The sequence below is a fragment of the Raphanus sativus genome, chromosome 4 (genome assembly GCF_000801105.2).
Source record: "Raphanus sativus cultivar WK10039 chromosome 4, ASM80110v3, whole genome shotgun sequence".
Taxonomy (NCBI): domain Eukaryota; kingdom Viridiplantae; phylum Streptophyta; class Magnoliopsida; order Brassicales; family Brassicaceae; genus Raphanus; species Raphanus sativus.
The window spans coordinates 8,720,135-8,746,037 of NC_079514.1; the positions used below are offsets into that span (position 1 = coordinate 8,720,135).

A 25,903-nucleotide genomic window follows, 5' to 3' on the forward strand; every position below is an offset into this window, starting at 1 on the left:
AACCCTAAATAGCTTCAAAGGCGTTTCCTTTCCGTCATTCATCATCTCTCTGCGCCTCTCTCTCTCTCTCTCTCTCTCTCTCTCTCTCAAACTCTCAGGTAAGCTCTCTTCATCTCTCTTCTCATCCCAGTGCTGCTTAATCATCTTTCCTAGGCTTAGCTCCGATCGATAGACAAAACCCTAGTTGCAAAGATCTGACCTTTATTAGTTTTGTAGCTCACACAGACGACAATCATCATGGGGAAGAAGAAGTTCATCGACAAGAAAAAGGCGGCGACTTTCGAGCTCTGCCCTCGCGACACCTCAGACCCATTATACAGCGACGCTCCCGGAGGCGATAAGATCTTCTTACGAGTCGACCAGAACCCTGTCAACATCAACGGTTTCACCGAAGACAACTCACAGTTCGATGATGCCCCTGAAGAAGAAGGAGAAGAAGAGTTGGCTTACGGCTACTCCAGCTTCGCGGGTTCGAGCAGCAGCAGCAACAACCCTTTGCCTGCTCACGTGAGGAAGGAGATTCTCGAGCTGGGTTACCCTGACGATGGGTATAACTACTTGGACCATTTGAGAGAGATCAAGAACACTGGCGGCGGTTCTAACTTCTACTCGAACCCTAAGTTCGAAGGCGAGTATCTTCCTCGTGACGACGTCAAGGCTTATGATGCTTCTCGCGTGAAGGTCTCTGGTGTGGTGGTGGAGGATGGTGGTGGTGATGATGATAAGTTGATGTATAGCGTGGCGTCCAAGACTGTTAATGTGAAGGTGAAGAAGGCTATTGATCCTGAAGTGGCGGCTTTGCTTGAGGATAGCGATGGGTCTGAGTTTGGTTCTGATGTTGAGGATTTGGAGGAGGATTTTGTCGTTCAAGCTCAAGAGGGAGAGGGTGGTTCTGGTGTGGGTAATGAGGAGGAGTTTGCTGATGGGACACCTGTTGTGGTTGAGAGCAAGCCGAGAGTTATTCGTCAGATTGATGAGTTGTTTGATCAGCTTGAGCTTAATGAGTATGGAAGTGAGAGTGAAGACAATGATGTTGGATATGGAGAAGAGGAAGAAGAAGAAGAGTTCAATGCTCAGAGCGTTGGTAATAATCTTATTTACGAGAAGCCGAAAGGTTACGAGCTTGATGATGAGAAGTATATGAACCCAGCGGATCTGTTGAAGAACAGTGACAATGTGAAAGACAAAGAGGAGCTAGAGAACATCATCCGAAGATCTGTGCAGTACGGTGAGGATTTGGTTAACGGCAATGAAGATGAGTTTGTGGAGGTGGTTGAAGAGAGCAGCGACGAGAGCGAGAAGTGGGATTGCGAGACCATAGTCACTACGTACTCGAATCTCGATAACCACCCTGGAAGAATCTGTGATCCGGAGAGAGCTAGGAAGAAGCTGAGCGAAGCACTAGCTAAGGCAAAGAGTGTGAATGGGAGTGGTAGTAGAATCATTACCCTCCAAGGCAAAGAGAAGCTTCCGGTTGAGTTTTTACCCGGTAGGAGAGCTGAGCAAACAAGCAGTGTCAAACCGAAAGCTGAACCGGTCAAGAGGAAGGCTCACGGGGAAGAGACGAAAGAGGAGAAGAAAGAGAGGAAAGCTGCTGTGAAAACAGAGAAGAGGGAAGCGAGGAAGATGAAGAAAGAGACGAAGGAGCTTTATAGGTTTGAAACGCAGCGTGCTCAGAAAGCTGTTGCTGTTTCTGGTCCATCTTCTATTCCTCTTTAAGGGTAAAACAAAACGTATCTCCAGAGCCCCAGTATTTTTTTTTTTTTATATCGTTTCATGTAATATTTTGTGTTTTGTTCAAGATTTTGAATCTCTCTTTTGTGTAAGGACGTCTTTACTTTTTTACTAGTCAAGTTTCGAGAAAGTGACACCATCTTTAGAAAAAGTTTAGTTGCGTTTTAATCAGAGATTCGATTATCAAGCGAAACAGAGATCTGGGAGTCAGTCACTCAGTGTTCATGTTCAACAACAAATGTGTGAATGTTATATACGCTGTATGGACAAAAAATCCAAATACCACATAAATTATTTGACCTCTAACCTTCAACAAAATGTCACACACGTCTTATATCCACCGTATTCACCAACAAACCAACAAGACTCTTCATGTAATTTTGCTGTGGGATTAGAATTTATTCACCTGAGTAATGTACCATCATTAGGCTATCACCACCTAATCTTCACAGCACTATTAGGAATTATTCACCTAATCTTTGTATCTTCCCCTACCATTAGGAATTATTCACTTGATCTTTGTATCACCGCTGGGAAGAGGGAGGCATCCGATATAGGACTATAATATTCTTAGGGCCTGACTGGTGTAACCGCAGCGGTTGCGGTTGCGGTTGCGGGAGTTTGCGGGTGCGGGTGGTTGCGGTTTTAAGCGTTTTTTAGAGATTTGTACGACTGGTATAGCTGTTAGAAATTGTTGCGTTTGCGGGACTCTTATGACTGGTAAACTACAAAACGCAACATCTGTTAAATAATAATTTAACAATATTTACATTTTATGTAATTATAAAAATATTAAAAATCATAATAATATGATAAATATAAAATTTATATTTATAAAATCATATTATTCAATTTTAAAAATTTATAGAAAATATTTTAGTTTTGAATTTTATAATATAATTGAAATATAATATGAATACATTTTACAATTTCTATTATTTCAATTGAAAAATTTTATTGGATATTTTTAGTATTATTTTTATTTATTCTGTTTTTAAAGAAAAAAAATTTACCCTCCCGCAACCGCCGCAACCGCAAACGCTAGCTGGAACCAGCTTTTGATTTTAAGAGGTTCGGAGCGGTTTGAAGCGATTTGTAGCGTTTTCTGTGATTGTTTCGAAACGCCAACAACCGCTATAAACCGCAAAAGCTGCGTTTGCGGGTGGTAGCGGGAAAACCAGTCGGCACCTTAATCAGGAAATTACCTCGAGGACATTTCTCCTATAACCAAACATCCATGATTTTATTGACCGGTTTCTACCACATGTCTCATTTTCCTTGATGCGTGGACTCATTTGACTTGAAAAGTATTTTGTCTTTTTCTTTAACAGATTTTTATCATCCCAGTTCTAATACTAATTGTTAGATATTTTTAGTTCATGTTCATTTTTTCTGTGACTGTGTATAGCATTATACACTTTAAATCCTAGTAGTGAAGTCTGCATTGATTTTCTTTTGTTCCTTTCCAAAAAAAATCTAGTTAATTAGAATTCGACATTATCTATAAATATTATACATTATTGATGTAGGATTCATAATCTATACTATTACCAAGTTATCATGTAGGATTCATTATTGAAAGCTCTGTTGCGAAAAATCAATTCACAAATAATAGTATATATTATTATATTATTAACCTTTATACTATTATTTGTAAAATGATTTTTTGCAACGGAACTCTCACGTTAAAAAGTTAGAACGGTTAATATCGTTTATAGCCTAAATGAATAAATATATAAATTATTTACAAAATGAAAACAAATTTAATTTTTGATTAGATGAATGATTAAAATTAATAATAATAAGAATTATCCAAAATCTAAAAATATATATTAAAATAAAAATTATATTGGAATTTGCTACTAACTCAGATAAAGATTGAAATAAAAATGGTAAACGCTTTTCACACGCGTCTTTTTACGATGTCGCTCAAGGAAGAAGAAGGGGGAAAGAGACATATGAGCATATACTTCTCGTGGTACGCGAGGTCTCCGTTTACAAGATCCTGCCGCGAACCACATCTGTGGGATCCAAGTGCGCGAATGGCTTCAGTCTGATAAGATCTGATCTGGTAGACTCCGCATCGTATCGTGCAAGGTGTACTTCGTTCTAAGGTACTGCTTCTAAGAATCGAAGACGGGTGACGGAAGTATGCATTTATCGGGTTTAGGGTTCGGGGAGAGGAACAACGCTTTTGATTTCAATGTGGCCTTGTTGGATCATGAGAAGTATATGAGGAGGAGAGAGAGAGAGAGAGAGAGAGAGAGAGAGAGAGAGAGAGAGAGAGAAAATCACACTGATATACTACAATCACAGATTGAAGGTAAGATCAATGTGTAAGACCTGATCACTTGGAGAAACCGAAGTGAGACAATGCTTGAAACTTCATTCAAATGCGTGTTATAGCATTGTTGCCATTGCATGAGCTCTCTCTCTCTCTCTCTATATATATATATATATATATATATCTATCTCTCTCTAGGCTTAAGATGTAGTAGTCTTTATGGTTTATGATTATGAGATTAGAATGAGTAAACATCACCACTTTCAGTTACACATCTTTTAATATCTCATAAATACACTATTTCACAAACGAAAGAATGTCCCTATTATTTTTCTTTCTTCAGCCTTACAGCTCAACGGCTCCAGCTTTGCGTCCCTAGACTTTATGGCCGAACAGAACACTATTGTGTTGTTTGAACCAAAGGATTTGAAGCTAAGGCTCTTAGGCTTCCTTTTCTTCGTCAATAACTAAAAAAAGTCAAAACGAAAATTATTTTGGGATGATTTTCATGACTGAAACAAATTTATACCAAAAAAGTATTTGCATTAACTAAAGGAAATATTATATAAAAAATGGTTGTATTATTGAAATGTAGTAGAAAATGATTTTGTACTTTTTCTTCTAAGCAAAAAAAAAACAAAATCATTTTCTACTACATTAGAAATGGAAAATATAACGCCAACCCCGGTGCTGCCTAGCCATCCACAATTGACTAAATATAGAAAGCCTAACCATTTTTGCTTATTGTTTGGCCTTTAGTTAATTACACCTTCTTTAGCTTGAACAAAAATTGGTACATTCTTAAAAACAATTCCAAAATAGCATAATCTTAATGCTAATATGGCATTGTCTAACAGTCAGATCCAAAATATCCAAAATGCCTCAAATCATAAGGCTAAACAAAATCTTCATATATCTATTAAATTTGCGTATGTGTGATTTATCTTATATGTCATTTGTATACGAAGTATTGTAAAAAATGTATATAGAAATAACTGATTGTTTTTATAACTTCAAAGTTATATTTCTGCTGACCAAATTGTCATTTATTTGTTTATCTTTCATTTTTTCTAAATATATATTATATAAATTCTGAACCTGTGAATTAGTCAAACTAGATCCTTTTATATCGGATTTTGAACACATACATAGTTTAAATTAAATAGGTTTCAATATGTGATTCATCTATAAATGTACTTCTCTGTCTTTCTAGTTTCTAAAACACTATAATTTCATTAGAAAAGATGAAAAACGCGTTTAAACTTTCGCTTATTGGTTTTGTTATGCTCACAATTCTTCTATTCGGTTAGTGTTTACATTTACAACCTTATTGATATATTATAATCTCATTTCAAAATAAATTTTATTTGATGCTGTATATATATTTATATACCTATATTAATTGAATGTCTAATTATATAATAGTGAGTTTAATGATTTTTCAAGAATAGTCAGTGATTTAGAAAGAAGATCTTTAAACGTTTAATTCTTTTCTTCTATGAGTATACAAAAATTCTCTAAACATATGTTTTACAAGAAATCATTTTTTATTTTAAATACGAAAAATAAAGTTATGTTTTAATTATTTAATAACAGGAGAAATGGTGATTGCTCAGAAAGGAAAAGAACCATGTTATTCAAACAAAATGGGAACATGTGAAATCAAGAGCTGCAAAGCTCACTGTGTCCAAAAGCATAAAAAAATACTGATTGGTACTATATGCATTACAGAAAAAGACGGGACATCGTATTGTCGATGTCAATATCCTTGCCCTCCCTAATTTTTTATCTACAGTAAAACTCAAAAAATATTTCTAATAATACAACGACTTTGTCAAAGAAATGAATAAAACTTTTAATAAATTTTTGCTGGTGTTTTTGGCACAGTAAGAAGAATTAATATGTGTGTCTTCCCTTTTTATTTTTTGTACAGTTGCTTAAATTCACTTAAAATTTATTAGAATCAATTATTAATTTCATCTAAAATTGAAATGAAAATGTTAATAACTTAATTTATTTGTTTTAATTAAGTTTGAATGTAAAACATCAGTTAAATAAAACGAGGGAGTATAATAACATTACAAATTAAAAGGTTACAGTCTCGATCCGCCACGAACGTCAAATCTCCCTTCAACAAAGGGATCAAAACCACCAACCAAATCAACATGAGCGCATCAGGTTGGGCAGCTTTCAGATCACAGGTGAAATCTAAGGTTTTGGATCTGTCAGACTTCATCTTCTTGTGACTTTGAGAGCAAGAGACATTGGAGGCAGCTACACTATATATCAATTGCAATATGAGTTTTATTATATATATGCCTTTTCTAATTTTTAAAACACCACTATTTCATTATCGAAGATGAAAGTTGCTTTCAAACCTTGGTTTATTAGTTTTTTTATGCTCACAATTCTTCTGCTCGTGTTTATTTATATTTACAACTTTATTAATATATTATATAATCATTTTAAAATTAATTTTATTTGATGCCATCTATCTTATTAAAAGAGAAGTACCCATTTTAAAATATCCTTTAGTTTTCACTTTTATTTACACTTCATGCCACTGTAGTATTAATTAAGCTTCCTATTTTTATGTTTGTCTTTTTCACTTTAGTTAATGTGTTTTCCAAAATTAAATACACAGTTAAATAATATTTCCAATTTTAATACTTTGTTTTTTCTACTTAGATTAGTGTGTTTTCAAAATTAAATTTGAATTAAATACACTTCATTAACTTCTCCATTAAATCAATTTTAAATTAAAAAAAACTACATTTTTATTGGACAAACAATTCATAGAAATTATAATATCAAATTTTCATTTAACGAATCTGAACGAAAAAATATTACCAAATTTGAACCGAAACTAGATAATATCCAAACGGATTTACCATTTTGGTATCTAGAGAACCATAACTAAACCTGATCCGAACGAAATATTTCAGATATTCGAATGTATTTAAATCATATTTATATACTTCAATATGTTAGCTATTTTTAGAGTTAATATCCAAGATATAAGCTATTTTAAAGTTGTTTAAAATATTTGAAATATAAAAAATAGTCAAAAGTAAACATCTAAAGTAGATAACCAATAATCAAAAAACACCAAAAATATTCAAAATATATATTTACTCTCTATCCAAATATTCAAGTTAAACATATTTTAAATTTTTAATTTAGGTACTTTGGCTTACATTACTCAAATTTACATGTTATATTATTTTTATTTTTAGATTTAGGGATATTTAAAGATATATAAGTTTTGAAAATTTAAAAATAGTTTAAATGGATTATCAAGCCCGCAAAGATCCGAATCAAACCGGAACCAAAATTTATAAATACCCGAATAAAATTAGAATCTTTAAATTCGAAAATCTCAAACCTGAATAGATTTTAACCGAATTCGAGTGGATACCCAAATATCTATCCCTAACTTAGTCAATATAAAACGATCAAATATTATAAATATACTATTTTGTATAAATAAATAAAACTAAAAGTGAAAATTAATACCCGTGCGGTCGCACAGGTCAAATCTAGTCTATCTTATTAAAAGAGAAGTACACATATAAAAATACTCTTAATTTTCAAATTTAATTACACTTCCATGCCACTGAGAATTAAATTGAGTTTCCTATTTTAATGCTTGTCTTTTTCAGTTAGATTAATGTGTTTTTTTTTTCTTTCCTATTTTAATGTTTGTTTTTTCAGTTAGATTAATGTGTTTTTTTCTTTCCTATTTTAATGTTTGTCTTTTTAGTTAGATTAATGTATTTTGTTTTTTATTCTTCAACAGTTAATGATATTTTAAAGTTGTTTTTTTGTTGTCAACTTAAAATTGTGTAAACTATTTGAAAATATAAAAATAGTCAAAAGTAAACATAAAGTAGATAAACAATAATCAAACACCAAAAATATTTAAAATATATATTTATTCTCCATCCAAATATTGAAGTTCAACCTATTTTTTTAATTTTTAATTTATGTATTTTGGTTTACATTACTCAAATTTATATGTTTTGAGAAATTTAAAGTATATATAAATTTTGAAAATTTTAAAATAATTCAAACGGGTTATCCGTATCCGAACCGAACCCGCAAATATCCGAATCAAACCAAAACCAAAATTTATAAATATTTGAATGTTGTTGAAATCTTTAAACTCGGAAATCTCAAACTCAAATAGATTTTAACCGAATCAGTGGGTATCCAAATGCACATCCCTAACGTAGTCAATGTAAAAGGATCAAGTATTACAAATAAATCATTTAGTATAAATAAATAAAAATTAAAACAGAAAATTAATACCCGTGCGGTCGCACGGGTCAATATCTAGTTTATTTTATATACATTCATAAATTATATGTCTAATTCGGTAATATTGAATTCAATGGGTTTCCAAGAATAATCAATGATTAAAAACCAATATGTTTAGATTTTCAGTTTTTTTCTCTTTAAATATCTAGAAAATTCCCTAAACATATGTTTTACAAAAATTGATATTTTATTTTAAATATGAAACTAAGATTATGTTTTAATTATTATAATAATAGAAAAACGGCGATTACTCAGAAAGGAAAACCCAAAACATGTCATAAGAATTTACAAAACAAAAGTGGAACATGTGAAGGTTCAAGCGGTGGTTCTCCATGTGACGGCGGCGGTCTTGTTTCTCATAGCTAGGGTTTCTGCTAACTGGTCTACTCCGGTTTTTTGATCTTTCGGTTTGTTGCAATGTCGGTTTGGTTAGTGGATTCTCAACCAGGCCCAATCATGGGTTCATTAGTTAGGGCAGGGCTTTGTACCGGATTAAAAATAAAATTCCCAAAAAATTATTAATGCAATAAATTTTAGCAAAAAAGAAAGACGTATCATATCAAAAGCATATGGCTACCATATATATATATATATTCCTGTAATATTACTATATCTACCATTAACTAATCATAATCTGTTGTAAAATAAATCACAATCTATAATCAACTTTCTAATTTTTTTTCTTATTTCATTTGATTAATATTTTTTTAACCAATATGATTCAACCAAATAGTATCATAAAATATACATACACCCCTAGATTCTATTGATTATGTATTATAACATTATAAAATAGCTACATTGAATAATTTGATATTTCAGTTATAATTTATGATTTAATTTGTATTTTTTGAATTCTCATTCACTAATATAATGTTAATATTTTTGTAATATTCTGTAATATATGCTTTATTATTTATAAAAAATTGCAATTTTGATTAATTTTAAAGACTAATAATGCAAATAAAAATTATTTTAAAGTTAAATTTAAAATTTTAACGTTAAAAAGGAACATCCTCGAGTCTAAAATTTGAAATTTACCCAAACTTTAAAAATAAATTTCTCTTGGAGATTATAATTCGTATATATTTAACTTTTATATAAATATGCCAATATGGTGTACAAGTCAAAGGTAGAAGCTACAGTGGGACCTAAAGGTGAAGAGTGGATAATATGTTCCAGCGATGAGGGAACCAGTCACGTGTCGGATACATTTCTTAAAGTCCATGTCGCGATCTCTCTCCAAATCTTCACTGATCCGAGCTCCTCCAAAGTCTCCTTAGATTTACGTATCTACCCTTCCCGCAAAGATTAGTAGATTTAGATCTGCAAACGATAAGTTTTTTTTTTGTTTGAAAGCTTCTCTTACAAACGATAAGTTTAGTGACGTTATTTAATCAAATTGTAAATAAATGTACGGCTAATAAAAGCTTTGAAGGGGCAAGATGGCTCTTGGTCTTTCTCCTAATACTTGAAGAATGATCACACAAAGCCCTAAATTTGGCTCTTCCTCAACGAAAAATGCAAGTCTTATGATCAGTTTTTTTTTTTAAGAAAAAATTTGGACTATTTTTCGATTTGTGCGTGTCAGTCTTATGATCAGCTTGATTAAAAACAATAACAACTGTTTGGATAATAACATAAATCAAATATTATCCACACAAATAAATGGTATCCAAAAAATCAACATTTTACCCAAAAAAATAATCATCAACGCAACCTTGAAATAGCAGAAGCTAACTTGAGAAGAAAAACAGATAATAGACACTAACCAGTAGCTACACATCTGGTTATAGTTGACGTATGACATCATGTGATTTCAAAACATTTTAACATAAAGTTTCAACTATTTTGTGTTTTTTTTTTTGGATCAAACTATTTTGTGTTTTTATTCCGAATTTTGTGTGAATATCACATTGTTGATGTTCCCCGTTGTTTTTCACCTTCGTGTTTTTCTTTTAGATTTCTTTTCCAGAGCTCTATTCTGTTGTCATTTGAATACTTATATTTACGTTACCTTAATACCTTTACTCTCTTCTTACTAATTTTCGTCGGCTAGTTTTTCCGCATTCATTTATGTCTCATTATAAACGACTAAAGAAACTGATGTCTAGGCTTAAATTCTTAATAACTAATTTTTGTTTGTATTCGAAAGAAAAGTTTAAGAAAACATCAAGTGGACTCACACCGACTCTAGGTGGAAGAGCTGATGAATGTATTTGAGCCATCAGAAACTGCGGCTCCTCGTGGCTTTCGGCATCAAACATGAATTGCTGATGTTATTTTATTTTCGTTTTATTTGGTGGACTCATGTTTATTCAAATTAGTATTTTGACTATTTTCAAATGTAAAGAGAATCTTTGAGTATAATTAGCTCCATCACCGTAGTAAAGAAATTCTCCTATTAGTTCCATAAAGTTTGTAAATTCATGATTAGACACTGATTACGTGTAACGAACGAACGGACGACACTGAAAGCTGGAGAATGTAAATGAACCTCACTTTCATGTCCTGTTATTCGAGAAGATCATTTATTAAATCCTCAGATCGTGGAACACTAACTTTTAATTTCCATTGCCATTTTAAATTCAGAATGGAAGGTTATTTTGAAACATAGTTGTATACAGCTGTCTTTTTAAGTTGTGCAAAGACCCTTAATTTTATCATTTTTGAAAGATATATTCTCGCGTTTTAAAACAAACTTAGATCCTATAATTTCAATATCCATCTGCAATATAATCCATCTTTGTATTGAAGAAATCATGATATAATTTTTTTTCTGTAAGAACCAACATGATTTAAAATGCATTGTTTTGGATTTCAAGTGCGTGAGATTATTTCAGGAAATAGTTTTTTCTTCACTTCAAATCGAGTTTAAAAATCAGGCTCAATAGTTTGAGGATCTGATAAAAAGACAATAGTTCTCCAAAAAATAGAAGCCCATCCCAACATTTATAAAAAAAAAGTGACAAAGGATGAAAATATCCAAATTTTCAAATATCAAACTTATAATCAAATTATTCTTGTATTTTTTTAAAAAAATTCTCTTACATACCTTATTCATCAAAGTTGTATAGATTCATAAGATGATCAATAACATATACAAGTGTATGCAAAAATCATCAATAGAATTCTTTCTACAAATTACTTATTCGATATGTTAGTATAAATCATAACCCTAATTTTGAGGTCAAAATTATCTACCAATAAAATATCTACTTTGCGGTTTTTCGTTTCAGCCAAAATAAAACCTGGATCAAAACAAATAACATTGTAATATTTTAGAAATAGCTGAAATTATAAATAATTAACAAAATCTCCAAACACTGAATCTCCATCTCTACATATCGGTAAAAATAAATCGCAATTTGATTAATTAGGATGGGATAAGAAACAATACAGCTAAACGTGATTGGTTTGTTGGACATTTTATATTTTTAACTCGTTTTAACAAATAAAAAACATTTTAAATGGCATAATTAATGTTTGTAATTCATTCATTAATATAACCTTCTTCGAAGGAAAAATGTTATTTTGAGAATTATAGGACTGACCTTCATTTTTTGAAGCGAATGTTTATCTTGCATAGAAATTTAAATGTCCTTTTTTAAAAAGGGCTTAAAATTAAATGTCCTTTACAGTGAACATTTTCTAACATATCCATTTGTGCCAACTATGTGAATCGAGTATAGCATTCGAAATAAATAAATCAAATTCGTTTTATTAAATTTTCCAGCTTGTTATTATGCAGAAAAATGATAAATCTTCTCTGTTTTTTTTTCTTGTCCACTGATCATTTTTTTATTTATTTAGTTGTTAAGCTGAGAGGGTTTGTTGACGATAGGTCGTGGGAAACTTGGGAGGGACAAAACTAAAAATATTTAACAGGTTTATATAAAAAGACATAAAAAGTCAGGTGGTCAGAAAAAGAAGGGAGAGTGACGTGGACCACAAGCATTTGTTTGCCAATTGGTGGTTGGTTCGAAAGTATATTTTCAGTGGGTTCCACTTTGCAAGATCTCCAAATCACTTCTTCTGTTCGAACATATATCATTTATTCATTTTTAAACAATTTTTTTTCAAACAATTCACTTTGTTTGGGATAGAACTTGACAAGTCTCATTATTGCAAGCAAAGTCACTGTTGATGTACAATATATTACTTGGTATATTTTACAATTTTGAAGTTGCAATGTTAAACAACGTTTGGACGAATGCCAATAACTACTTCAGATTACTAGTCCAGTTGAGTTACTAACAGTGACTTAGATTTTAATTTTGTGTATTTTCGTACATATTCCATCTGTGTGTTAATTTTTTTAAAAGGTTTGTTTATTTTTAAAAAATATGTTTGAAGTTTTCTATGTAATCTTATTAGTTACTAACAGTAACTTAGATTTTAATTTTGTGTATTTTCGTACATATTCCATCTGTGTGTTAATTTTTTTTAAAAGGTTTGTTTATTTAAAAAAAATATGTTTTGAAGTTTTCTATGTAATCTTATTAGCTAATAAAAGTATATTAAATTTCTCTAAAAACAATTTTACTAATTAAAATACTATTGGTTAAAATTATGAAAATAGCTAATTCTAAACAATAATATATTATAACTAAATTTTAAATATTTGACATGTATAGAACAAAAATACATCTTTAAAAGTAGAGAGTTAAGTAGTAGTATTACAGTAAAACTTACTATCATATTCGAAAGATACGATCATATTAGACCAAAACATTATGATTTTGTAATCGTATTTAGTCACTGGATTTTCCTGTTTTTATTAGTTTGACATTTACCGATTGCTTTGATGTCAACGAATCCTAAAAAGATAATGTTAATACAGAATCAACATATTATTGGTGTTTAGAAAATGTTATTGGTCTATTTCATTGTTTATAGTTTATACGCCATCATCCACAAAGCACAGTACATATGCCTTATTATTTTCAATTAACCTAATTCTATGTTTAAATTAAGAGTATTTGAGTCTTTTAAATTTTGAGATGCAAATGTATTATTTAATCTCTATTTTTAACATTTCAAATATCTAGATATTATAGATGTTACATGTAGATGTTGCATCTAGAAGCTGATGTAAATGTTCAAACGAACAGCATTACCTGGATACAGAAATAAATATTACCAATATGCGAATTAGAAGAGAAGTACCGAAGACTCCATGATGGTAAGTAGTAAACGACTCTTAGCATCGTCCAAAAGCCGCCTCACCCCTCGCAAAAGCGGCTTTACCTCAACTTTTTTGGTTCAATCCAACTACATGAATTATATAATCCATACTTATCATATCGTATTATATTACATATATTATACTAATACGATGTTTTGTACTTCATGTAATGCACCTATTCCTTTTTGTTTTGTTCTTAGGGTTTATGTAAACTAAGAGCTATGCATTCATACGCTCTATGTACTAATTATACGCCAATGAAGTTTTATTTCACACTGAAAGAATACCCGAGACCTGCCATTGAGTTTGAGAGAGGGTTATAAAATTCTCGGAAACTATATCATAAATAAAAATAAAAGCAGAAAGAGGAAAAAAATATAAGTGTCTTTCCTTTTAGAGATTTTGAGAAAACTTTAAAGAAATTTCTCAGTATTTGTCAGCTTTATTAGTTACTTTTATTTTAATACAAGTTAAAAATTAAGAACTCATCCAATACTGATGGCTTTACAGCGAGTGAAAAATATAAAATAATTTCAAGTAGCAATAGTTATCTTATCATGTTTATATATATATATATATATATATATAGATGGTGATCAAAATTATTATAAAATATCAATATGTGTATTGTGTGTTGCACAAAAAAAAGTGTATTGTGTATAAGCAAATGCAACATGTTGGTCCTCAAAGATTTGAAAGTAATGCTGGGTGCAAAGTATTTATGTCTATGCTGACTTCACTTATCATTTACTGTTTCTATATACTGATAATATTCATTCATCGTACACATTACCAACGACTCATCATCATCACTCTGTCAATTACTTTGGTTAATTTGTCATCATCAAGCAGATAGAAAAAGATAAGCACGTAATTTGGCAGTGTATTAGTTTCCCAAAATATTAATCCACGAAGAGGCCAAAAAAAAAAAGTTCATCAAAATTACATTTTAAACCCGAAATAACAAAACAAGTCCTTTCAAGCGAAAAGGTTGAGCAACTTTGCCATTTCTCCTCCTCCGCGTACAAACCGTTCACTAGCGATGTTATCCGTAAACGGCGCCGTTATAACGGATTCCTCTGAATACAACGACGGCGTTTCTGGTCGCCGCGTTTCCTCCTTAAACGGCGTCGTTTTAGTCGGAAAAGCAGGGGTTAGAGAGAAATCTATCTCCGACGACGGTCGTCGTCGTTGCTCTGACGCCAACCGTCTCCGTTTGGGCGGAGAAGCCGTCGATCTAGACCTAGAGCTCGAGAATCTGGAGTGGTGGTAGATGCTCCGGTCACCGGAATCATTCATCATCTCCGTACAGATCTCGGACGCTTCGTCGGGAGTCGCCGACGGGAATCCTCCGTCGCGTGTAAGAAGCTCGGGGATAGGTCTCAAAGAACCGCCGCGGAGAACCGTGTCGACCGCCGCTTGGCAGATACTCCAGTTCCCCGTCCACAACAACCCGACGGCGCCGTTAACCGGGTTCACGGTTCTACCGCAAGCTTCGTAGAGCAAGGACTGAAACAAAGCTGAAAATGACCAAAATACCCCTAGAACGATCAGAAAAAACGATGCCGTTTAAAGGAAAGAAGATTTTTGGTTTAAAGTAAGTACCTGGGCGCTGAGATTCGGTTACGGAGGAGATGAATGACGTGAGACCAGCACGGCCGAAGAATTTGGCTACAAAGACGGTTGCGTGGCCTTGAGATTCGGCGGATTCGATCCACTGGATACAGGGACGGAGGATGCAAGTCCCGCTGCAACCTTTCCGGAGAACACGACAACCGTTGCAGCTCATAATATCAGATCAAATTAATTAATGTTCTTTAAAAAAAGGTGCTTTGCTATTATCTGGGAGACGAGAAGATGATGAAGATTTGCTTAAGATGCAAGCAAGAGATATTTGGAGAGAGATAGAGATTCCGACAAGGGATTCAATGTTTTTGGAAGATGAAGCAGACCGATGTATATATAGAGGACACATTGAAACTTGAGTTAAGGAATGGGCCATGCTGTGATTTTATTTTATTCTAAACATTTTTAATTGGATGATAATTAATGGATGAACCCTACTAGTTTGCAAATAGATTCATTGCAGCTGCAAGATATATTTATATTAATTTTATTTCGGCAAATTAATTAGAAAACTGATTAAATTGTGAATTTATATAAATAAATTAAGCAGGAAAAAAAATGTAGTTTAAAATATTGTTAAAAAGGAAATGGTGTGTGGTTGTTGACTAGTTGGTGATTAGGAGAGAGAAGAGAAAAGTGAGATTCCAAGGTGATGGGTGCAAAAACGGCTCCGTGTCTCCGCGAATGGCTATGTCTCCTCCACCATTGGTTCTTTTTTCTCAAACTTTATAAATTTACGTCATTTACCATAATTCATATAAATATTGCGTCATGCGTGAACGATCTCGAGTATTTGATGACAATTGTGAATTGTCAAACTAAAGTAGCATTTTCTATTTGTCCAATAATTTGCTAAACTCTTTAAACTAAACTTACATTTCTTAATCATCCCATGTATGCTTTTATAAACAACTAAGGTTCATGCACATAGAGTTTGTAAACAATTTGCTTAATTTATCAAACCAATAAAACCGTTTGTTTAGGGTTAAGTCTAAGCTGGCCCTTCAACCAAACAAATCTCCACCAGCTGACCCTTAAATCATCCTTAAGGGTTCTGATAAGTTAGTATAAAAAAATGTTTTAGAAGAAGGAGAGAGGCTTTCGCCAACGATGCTGTCTCACGTGTGTGACCAAATCAAATATAATCTCTAGATATTAGAAAACAAAGATATAAACATATAAGTGTATGCTTCTACTCTCTCGGAGTAATGTGGTTTACGGCCCCATTTTGATGGCTTACGTGGTTGTCATTACCGACTCGGCATTCGAGTACTCTTCATCATATCCACTTCTTTTTTTTAATCACAAGCAAGCTTTCCAACTAACAATTAATTATCATAAGGGATCAGGATGAAAAAAATAGGACACATCCATCCTTTTTTGCAGTTTAGTTGTGCATCACAAACCTTTTTTTTTTTTAAAAAAAGAGAGATTTCTGGAAAATAATAAAAGGACTTTAATCATACTAAGAGATTGCATATCTCCCTCCTCTACATAACAAATCAAATATCGTCCATACGTCAAGCAAGAGCTCAGGCATATTGAGTAATGGCCAAAAACGAACACAAACAAAAGAGGCAATAAAACAAACATTGTGATAGTAAAAAAAAAACAAACGTTGTGATGTAGTAATAGAACGACATGGCATGATAATGTGATATCGTCTTCAGGGTCTGGACTCAGCAAAACAGTCCCCATTTGATGATGATGATGCTCATTTCACTTGGACCAAGCCGCTGCTTCGATCTCCGACTAAGCAGCTCGGTACAACTCCAGCCTCTTAGATATGGCGCTTCGTCTCTCCAGGACCGCTGGATCCTCGTTCAAAAGTGACGATAACCTCTTCATCTGTTGGTAATTGAATTCTCACCGTTTCAGTGATTACTTTAGCCATATGTCGGTTTCATTTAATTTAAGACAGGAGATAGAACTTACGTCCATGGTACCGGGCTCTGCAAAGAAATGGTCGAGGAGGCTGCGCTTGGCTTCTCGGACTTGGCAGTAGGAAATGGACCAGGGGATTGAATTCCGCAGTCCAGCACAGACCATGTTCACGTAAGACAGAACATTGGATCCTACTGCCAGATGTTAAAAAGTTGTGTGTGTGACGTACAAAGAATAAAGATAACCGCATCAGAATCATATTATATAAAAGGGATATGCTATTGACTTACCGAATCGTTGTAAAGGTCGAAAATGGAGTGCGTGGGGTTACCAGTGAGACGACGGTAACCTTGCTCAGGAGCAATCAAGTGAGGCTGGTAACCCGTCAGCTTCAGTGACCAGCTTGCGGATGTTGTCCATTGCCAGCTGCTTGTCAAGTTGAAGTCTCTTCAGAGCCGCCGGAAGTTGGTTATCAAACACGGCAATACATCATCAACCACAGGCAAAGAATTGTAAATACATTAATTGATTCAGAGTCATATCATATCAGACACTGTAACAAGTCATGGTCCAATTTTATGAACATTAGCCAAAAAATGGCCAAATTAAAACAGACACTCCATCCATCTAGATGCTCCTTGAAAATTTGATCGAAAAGCTGACGTATCTCCACTATTGAGTACAACTTCTCCTGCACCAAAACAGTAATAAAATCGTGATGTCTAGTAATACAAACTGAAGACAAAAGGATACACAATCTTACCCCAGCATCATCAGCTGAAATAGGATTTCCAAGGCGACAAAGTTCAGATTCCAGCTCTAACACTGTTTTGTTAATAGGCAACTAAATGCCTGGAATTCTCGACTTGATCACATGTTCTAGATTTTGTTCAAACAACAACAACCAGATGGATCAACAAAAAGTGTTTGATCCATCTGGTAACTAATTTACACGAATGATGCAGTCGGGGTATCTTTGGTGGCAAATGAATGGTTTGCAAATTAGTTGCTGAAATTTCCAAAATGATGCTGTTGGTCTTGTAAGGAAATTTTATTAAGAACTAAAACAGAATCATGCCAACTAGTTTGCTCCACAGAAACTGGCAATGTCAATCAAAATCCAAAAGGGTCTGCGACTAAGGATTTCTGATTACCTTTTCAATGTAGGACCGGACCATGTTTTAAGTGTCCTTCACTATACTTTCAGATTTCCCCTCTGCATCAACCAAAAGAAGCTTGTCGTGTCACTGCAAAACTATCTATGGTTAAGAATAAAGTCTATTGCCTCATGCTCCATAGCTAGAGAAATAGACCTAAAACCATTGCTATACTGTTCCTGGAAGGAGTGCAGTAATGTGACTTACCAACAGCAACTTTTGTAAGCCCTGGAAGATCAATCAGTGTCAACTTGACAACTGCACACACAGCAAAGAGGATAAAAGTTTAAAAGCGAGATTCCCGTTGGGGGAGTATATACCAAGGTGAATGGGAACGCTGGAAATGGCCTTGCTGGCGTCTGGTCTCCCTGCCAGTCTCATCCTAACCATTCGTCTCAAGCAAGATCTCTGGATATTTGTATACGATTTTTTTTTTGCTTGGTTGTGATGTCATTAGGATGGCAGTGTTCCCAATGCTTTAGTCATAGCTAGAGCGAATTGCCAAGTTGTTAAGCCACGGGTTGCTGCAGCAGAGCACATATCTCAGGTTGGCTATTAGTTGCTCTTCTACCAATCTAGAGCTATTTTCCATACCCGACTAAAATGGTGATATCCTGTCGTGACACTTGTTTACTATCTTCTGGAAATATGTGTGAGCACTAAATACTAATACCCAAAAAAAATCAGTGTCACAAAAGTACTAATACTTCATACTTGTCTGTATATATGAGCACTAAATTGAGAGAAGATACCCAAAATTTACATTTTCTTTGGAATGCATAACTACTCTTTTTCTTAGAAGATACATAAGAACTGGGATAGATTAGGACGTGTAACGGTGTAAAGATATTCTACCGTGATAAACTATCATAATAAATAGACTCCTGAGACTCAAAAACGAAGTACTACAGATTTATAAGGAAAAAAAAAGAGGGAAGTGTGAGTGCCAACCAATCTATAGTAATCAAAGAAAAAGAAAAAAACGGATAATAGTAATCAAAGACGACAGGACACTTAAGGATTAGCTTCGTTAGGTACTACTAACCGATCTATCACTACTTTAATAATTAATACTAACGTTGCCAAAATTAATAGTAATTTCTCCAATCAAAACATGTTATTTCGAATTAGGAATTACTTAAATATTAGAAGTTGTTTAGCAAAGTCGTTAATCGTAAGGAACAGATCACTGACAGTCAGATTCATAGAAGTGGGGCTCCTTTGCTTGCGGAAGTAGTAAATGAAAAAAAGGAAATTTCCAAGAAATAGAAGTTTTATTAATCTAGTTTCTCTTATTAAAACAAAATACAAATCCAAATATTATACCTCTTTATTTACTTTATATAAACAAAACCCAAGAACGCATAACTACATGAAGATTTTCTTTTCTCTTTTCGTATACGTAAAAAGAAACTAAAAATAATCCAAAGTCCACTCCAATCATTTTCATTACAGACTCTCATCAGCATCTCAGCTAATGATCCATCACTAGCTAGCTGATCGGTTAAAAAATAATAATAATCACGCAACCGACTTTGATTCTTCGCCGGAGAGTTGACTTCTTACAAGTGTTTCATCGTGATCAGCCGGTAAATTCAGGTCAAAACCGTGATTGTTACTACCGTTACCACCGTCGTAATGACACCGTTTGTGACCGCCCAATGCTTGACCAGATGGAAACGACTTAAAACAGATAGAACACTTATGAGTCTTCCCACTTTGACCCATTAAACAGTTACTAATTTTCCCGTTATTAGTAACGTTACCGTTACCACTGTTATTAGTGTCTTCGTTATTATTACTAACCGGTTTACGGTGACTGGTTTTGTGTCCACCTAACGCTTGGTAAGACGGGAAAGATTTACCACAGACGGAGCACTTGTAATCCCGGTGGTGATGATCAGACGGTGGAGGAGGAGGAGGAGAGTGATGATCATCATCTGAGGAGGAGCCACGAGCAAGCATGAGGAGGCAGAGAGCGAGATACTCTTCTTCGGAAGGAGGATGTGACTGATCTACAATCCGGTGTCGTTTCGTGCGTTTTCTTTTGGTCCATGACTCAAGATTCTCCGCGGGCTCGGTTAGGAAAGGAAGAGGAGCGGTGGTGGAGGTTGGAGAATGGAGAGTGTCGAGAGCCATATGGTCACCTCTGTTTTACTTGAGGATTGAGAGAGATTGTTGTATAAGAAATTAAAAGGAAAAGAAAAAAATAAAGAGGATTGAGTGAAGTGAGCTGGTGAGGAAGTGAGATGAGATGTGAGAGCACGTCTTTGTTATAATTTTGGGTGATTAAGAGTGGGAACGTGGGCTCTAAGTGGTGCATCTTCTCTTATTCCTCCACATATCCATTAATATCTCATCCTATTTTTAATCTTTTAATAATTATTATATTTTTATTTATACATATGGCGAGAGATATAAACAATATTAAACATTGAGCTAATTTCATACGTAGAAATATATGAACACCGAAATCTGAAAACCATATAAACATATAAATATACGAAGTTCCAGATTAATTAATTACATCAGAAACTGAAAACCCATATTTTCAATAGGACCAGCCTTTTTTTATGATGCATAATCTAAGAATGCCTATATTTAAATGATGTGGGGTGGGATAAAATCATAAAATCAAGCAATTAAACTATATATATGTATTAGAGTCTAACATCAACCTTTATTGAAACCCCGAAAAAGGTAACACATTCACACAGATGAAATATCAAAGTTGTGCCAGTTTTGGCGATAGGTACCCGTCCAAATCATGAATTAATCAGCTAATTCAATTTATCCTTATTTATTTTATTTTGCAAAGTATATATATTATGCAAATAAAAAGAGAACGATCACAGAGATTTTAAATACTCCATAATCTAAACATTTTTTTTACTAACACTAACATATAAACATCCATAATCTACATAAGTAACACGTGGGTATGCGGTTGATGAAGTTTTTGAGTTACTAATCTCTGTGGAGTTGGTTTAAAGGTTTGGCCAGTTTAGAGAATCTTTTCACCTGTGATGTGTGGCAGACCCGTCTTAGCTGGCCTGTCGTGTTTTAATTGGCTAGATGAAGGTGTGATTCTTTGTTATGTATGGTGGAAGTGGATGGAGATTTGGTGGAGACTTTAAAAAGACGGTACGTGACTTTCTTAAGGCTCAGGCTACTACATTGGTTGTGTGAATTGTGATCACCCACTTGATTCTCTTTCTCTCTTAATCTCTGCTTTTTTCTTTAATTTTTTTTTGTTGCTTGTAAGTTTGATATTTAGTACAAAATTTACAGCCTTTGGGAGCTTGAAATTGAAGTTTTAATCGAATTCTTTCAAGAATTTTCTTAAATTGTTTCTCTACTGTTTTTTATTACTGAGTAACAGTACATTTTATTTAAGAACAAAAAAATAGATATATCAATAAGAAATAGATATATAAGACCACATAAAATAAATGAAGATAGTTACATTGAAAGATATACAAGTCATGGCGTAATACCAAAAAAAAAAGATATATAATTTCTAAATTAATATAAGGATAATTTTTCTAACTAGATAAATTTTAACTTTTTGTCACAAATTTTTTATATCCCATGTTCGAATAGTTAGTCGTGAGTCGGCCGATCACCTTAGACCTAACAAGCAACGTAAAAATCAGAGATTAATCATAAAAAATTCAAAAATGTTTTTGAAATTATTTTTAAAAAAATATTTTTGACTTTTAATATTTATTTTTTGCTTAAAAAAATAGAAACTCATTCCCAGAATTCCATCCATTAACTCTAAACTCTTATGTCTAGATTAGTTAATCCTGTCATGTACTCCCTCTGTTCCTAAATATAGGATTTTTTACACTTTTCACGTTTATTAAGACTATAATAATTATTTGCACTTTATTTTATTATTTATACCATTTACACACTTTCCAATAACTATCTACCAATAAAATTTAATCAGTTCAATTTTTAATAAAAAAAGAACCTCAAAAGTATACAAAACTACTTTAAAAATATATAAAATTTTATATTGTGGAACAAAAAAAATTCCAAAAAATCCTATATTTAGGAACAGAGGGAGTATATTTATTTTTTAAGTGAAACATTTGGTTATTTTGAATATTAAATATTTCTCCTGATATAATGCTTTGGTTTTCAATTTATCATATCCATTGAACGTTAGTCGCTTTAGAAGAGCCATCCGAAAGTCCAATGGGCTGGTAGCCTAAATTTTTCTTTCGAAAAGTAAAAAAGAACAAAATAATATTGGCTTCGCCCGGGTTTGAACCGGGGACCTTCAGTGTGTTAGACTGACGTGATAACCGACTACACCACGAAACCGCTTTTGTTTGATGTTGAGAATGGCAAAATATATTTACTACTATAGTTTAGTCTTCACTCTAGTGTATATTTGCCTGGTGGATTCTCCTCTCGGTCTCTCTCTAGCAACTCTAGTGCCGATCTCTCCCTCTCTCTCTAGAGGCTAGCTCTCGGATCAGGTGGGATGAGTAAGGGACCGGGACTATTCGCCGACATCGGCAAAAAGGCGAGAGGTAATAATAATAACAATCTTCACACACTCTCTGAGCTTTCGATTTCTAGTGTACCGAAACGCCGCCGTTGCATTAAGTTTCTTCTGGGTTTAAAACTGAATCTTTCTTTCTTTCTTTCTTTCATGGCAAACATAACAGATCTATTGACTAGAGATTACAACACGGATCAGAAGTTCAGTATCTCCACTAACTCTGTCTCCGGCGTCGTAAGTTCAAATTCAAATTCAGAAGCTCACAATGCAAATCCACTCACTGACACTTGTTCTCTATAGGCTCTTACTTCCACTGTTGTTAAGAAAGGAGTAGTCCACGCTGCTGATGTTTCTACTCAATACAAGTACCGAAACTCTCTCTTCGACCTCAAGATCGATACTGATTCCAGTGTACAAAGGAGTCCTCTTTGATCTTCTTATTCACAACTTCTTTTTTTTTGTCATTATTATTACTACAAGAAGTTAGTTAAAAACCAAATGTCTTTTTTTTCAAACTTTTGGTCAGGTCATGACCACCATCACAATCACTGAGATCCTTCCCTCTACAAAAGCCATCGCTTCCTTCAAAGTTCCTGATTACAACTCCACCAAGGTTGTTTTTTTTTTTCTAATCTTAATCTAAATAATTAATGAGCCTTCTGATGAATTTCTTACTCTTTTTTTTATTTATTTAACAGCTTGAGGTTCAATACTTCCATGACCACGCGACGGTTACAGCCACTGCAGCTTTGAAACAAAACCCTCTCGTTGATCTAACCGCTACACTCGGTTCGCCAACTATCTCATTCGGTGCCGAAGCTGGATACGACACCACCTCTCGCTCTTTCACGAAATACAACTTCGGTATCAGTGTCACAAAACCAGACAAATGCGCCTCTGTTATACTGTAAGTGATGAGAGGGTTTGTATTTTTAGTATATAACATAGAATAATCTGACACTCTTTTTTGGGTCTACTACTACAGTGGAGACAAAGCAGATTCGATCAAAGCCTCTTACCTTCAACACCTAGATGAGTCCAAGAGGAGCGCTGCGGTGGGAGAGGTTTACAGGAGATTCTCCACGAACGAGAACGTCATTACCGTTGGTGGGTTGTATGCGGTTGATCACTTGACGAGTGTGAAAGCTAAGCTGAATAGTAACGGTAAGCTTGGAGCTCTCGTGCAGCATGAGGTTCTCCCGAAATCGATCGTGACGATCGCAGGGGAGATTGATACCAAGACGTTGGACAAGTACCCGAGGTTTGGTCTCTCGCTTGCTCTTAAGCCTTGAAGAGAGCAGCTCAGTAGATACAAGTAACCAAGGATTTGTTGTTTTCGGTTTAATAATGAGGTAAAACTTCTCTTGGAAGAGTTATTTTTCGGGATTTGTTTTTTTCCAGGCTATTCTTGAACCATATGCTCAGTCAAAAAAATCATATCAGTTTCTTTCCAAGTTGAATTGTCCTATTTTCGGTTTGGGAACGAAAGACACTCACGGATGATTTGAACAAAAACAGAAATATCAATGCATTCCGAAGGACTCAATGTTTTGAAGTGTGACAATGAGCATGAATAAAAAATTGAGAACATAAGCTCCTTTGTAGTTTACTGTTTTTCAAATTCCTTTCCATTTTTCTAACTTTGTGGACTATTTTGGTAGATGCTCAAATAAAACAATTTTATATCAACTGCAAAGATAGATATTTTCTGGAAGCTAAACTTTGGAAAAATGTAATAGATGGTGGTCTTTGTTATTATACTCCAAAGTGGTCTTTGTCTACTACTATTACATTTGTCTACTACTAATTACATGTTTCAGTATTACATGGGTTATACAGCATTTGAAAAATCATTATTAGAAGCTAAAAGTAATGAAATTATTATTTGAAGCAGAAGAGAAGTAATGAAATTGAACTATACGAGTGATTTTCTTCTAGTTTCAGAGTTGAGCAAAGCCATATATACAAAAAGATTAACGACCTAAAGTAAATAAAGCTCCCGATTCTACAATTGATTTTAAGGTCATGCAAAAAAAATAACTGTACCACAACTGATAACTGGATGCCAATATAAGAAAATGGATCTAAAACCAAAACGACTGGAATGAATTCATCTTAGCTACCAAATCCAATGACTCGTACTATCAAATCTCTAGCTAACATTTCTAGATGATTCACAAGTTGAAAACTAATCAACAAGACAAAAAAAAAGCAAACATTCATATATAAAAGCAATATATAAATGGCTAAAGAGTCAAACTCGTAATTGAAATTGAAATGATCCTTCTCATGTCCGCAACATAAATAAAACATTCGACCAAAGACAAAACAGTACTCTTAACGATTAAAACTAAAAGATTAAAAACCTTTTTGTTTAATCAACGTTCTGCATAACATCCTCAGCGGTAAACTTGGTCCCCTTGTCCTTATCCGCCGCGGCACGTCCCTTGGCCTTCCTCTCCAAAAGCGACTTCCTGTCCTTGTCCAACCTAAGCTTCGTTATCACAACCTTCGACGGCTGAACGCCGACGTTCACGGTCGTCCCGTTCACCTTCTCCCTCGTGATCCTCTCGATGTGGATGACCCACTTGCGACGGTACACCTGGACGACCTTTCCTTCGCGGCCCTTGTAGGTCCCGCGGACGATCTGGACCTCGTCGTCCTTGCGGATGGGCATGGATCTGACGTTGTACTTGGCGCGTAGGTCGGTGGAGAGAGGCGAGCTCATGATGACGCGTCTCTCGCTCGACGAGGCTGTGAAGTGGGCCTTGCGGTTCTTCCTGCGGGAGGAGGTGACTCTTGGGTTGTACTTCATCTTCGCCGCCGGGTCTTTTTGGTGGAAAATGGAGGTCTCTTCTAGGGTTTTTTCTCGACGAAGGAGGAAGTGGATGAGTGTGTTAACAGAATATATAGTCTGTTACAGAGCTAGGTTTAGGAGAAAATTAGGGCTTTGTTTATAATGGGCTTGGGCCTATGTAGGACTACCACTCTTGTTAGTTTTATAATGGGCCTTCCCTAGTATGAAAACTTGTGTGAGTGAGTATAGCCTATACTCTAAAGGAATGCATTTTTTTGTTGGCCTTATAACTTAGGCAGTTACGCTTGAAATAGTATTGTTTTTTTTTTGTTGTTGAATTTTGTCTATGATTTAAATAGTTTAAAGGTAGTTTCAATAAAATAAATTAAAGTGA

The 25,903-nt window shown here is 34.0% G+C and overlaps 5 protein-coding genes and 1 non-coding gene across 6 annotated transcripts; 2 read left to right on the forward strand and 4 right to left on the reverse strand.

Annotated features, from left to right (window-relative positions):
• LOC108852075 (uncharacterized) lies at positions 1-1,864 on the forward strand. Its single transcript, XM_018625561.2, has 2 exons — positions 1-98; positions 217-1,864. Exon 2 carries the CDS (start codon positions 238-240, stop codon positions 1,717-1,719), a length of 1,482 nt encoding a protein of 493 aa, XP_018481063.1. The 5' UTR covers positions 1-98; positions 217-237; the 3' UTR covers positions 1,720-1,864.
• Positions 1,865-14,389: 12,525 nt separating this feature from the next.
• Positions 14,390-15,531, reverse strand: LOC108852063 (LOB domain-containing protein 38-like). The gene is made up of 2 exons (XM_018625550.2): positions 15,132-15,531; positions 14,390-15,046 (listed from the first exon to the last, which is right to left on the reverse strand). The coding sequence occupies exons 1-2, from the start codon at positions 15,313-15,315 to the stop codon at positions 14,505-14,507; spliced, it is 726 nt and encodes a 241-aa protein (XP_018481052.2). The 5' UTR covers positions 15,316-15,531; the 3' UTR covers positions 14,390-14,504.
• A 3,928-nt stretch (positions 15,532-19,459) lies between these two features.
• On the reverse strand, positions 19,460-20,517 carry LOC108852077 (zinc finger protein AZF1-like). The gene has a single exon (XM_018625565.2). It carries the CDS (start codon positions 20,330-20,332, stop codon positions 19,715-19,717), a length of 618 nt encoding a protein of 205 aa, XP_018481067.1. The 5' UTR covers positions 20,333-20,517; the 3' UTR covers positions 19,460-19,714.
• Positions 20,518-22,454: 1,937 nt separating this feature from the next.
• Positions 22,455-22,528, reverse strand: TRNAV-AAC (transfer RNA valine (anticodon AAC)). Its single transcript has one exon. It is a non-coding gene; the product is annotated as a tRNA-Val (tRNA).
• An 87-nt stretch (positions 22,529-22,615) lies between these two features.
• LOC108852078 (mitochondrial outer membrane protein porin 2) lies at positions 22,616-24,166 on the forward strand. The gene is made up of 6 exons (XM_018625566.2): positions 22,616-22,740; positions 22,879-22,946; positions 23,013-23,123; positions 23,239-23,325; positions 23,411-23,619; positions 23,698-24,166. The coding sequence occupies exons 1-6, from the start codon at positions 22,692-22,694 to the stop codon at positions 24,002-24,004; spliced, it is 831 nt and encodes a 276-aa protein (XP_018481068.1). The 5' UTR covers positions 22,616-22,691; the 3' UTR covers positions 24,005-24,166.
• Positions 24,167-24,963: 797 nt separating this feature from the next.
• LOC108852079 (60S ribosomal protein L26-1) lies at positions 24,964-25,604 on the reverse strand. The gene has a single exon (XM_018625567.2). It carries the CDS (start codon positions 25,525-25,527, stop codon positions 25,087-25,089), a length of 441 nt encoding a protein of 146 aa, XP_018481069.1. The 5' UTR covers positions 25,528-25,604; the 3' UTR covers positions 24,964-25,086.
• Between the last annotated feature and the right edge of the window lie 299 nt (positions 25,605-25,903).

Bases quoted from the DNA above. Each gene is read 5' to 3' on its own strand.
- LOC108852075 (XM_018625561.2), top strand. From the start codon at position 238: ATGGGGAAGAAGAAGTTCATCGACAAGAAAAAGGCGGCGACTTTCGAG.
- LOC108852063 (XM_018625550.2), bottom strand. From the start codon at position 15,315: ATGAGCTGCAACGGTTGTCGTGTTCTCCGGAAAGGTTGCAGCGGGACT. The intron at 15,047-15,131 runs GTACTTACTTTA...GGTCATTTTCAG, and splicing joins AACCGAATCTCAGCGCCCAG to CTTTGTTTCAGTCCTTGCTC.
- LOC108852077 (XM_018625565.2), bottom strand. From the start codon at position 20,332: ATGGCTCTCGACACTCTCCATTCTCCAACCTCCACCACCGCTCCTCTT.
- LOC108852078 (XM_018625566.2), top strand. From the start codon at position 22,692: ATGAGTAAGGGACCGGGACTATTCGCCGACATCGGCAAAAAGGCGAGA. The intron at 22,741-22,878 runs GTAATAATAATA...CAAACATAACAG, and splicing joins CATCGGCAAAAAGGCGAGAG to ATCTATTGACTAGAGATTAC. The intron at 22,947-23,012 runs GTAAGTTCAAAT...TGTTCTCTATAG, and splicing joins CTAACTCTGTCTCCGGCGTC to GCTCTTACTTCCACTGTTGT.
- LOC108852079 (XM_018625567.2), bottom strand. From the start codon at position 25,527: ATGAAGTACAACCCAAGAGTCACCTCCTCCCGCAGGAAGAACCGCAAG.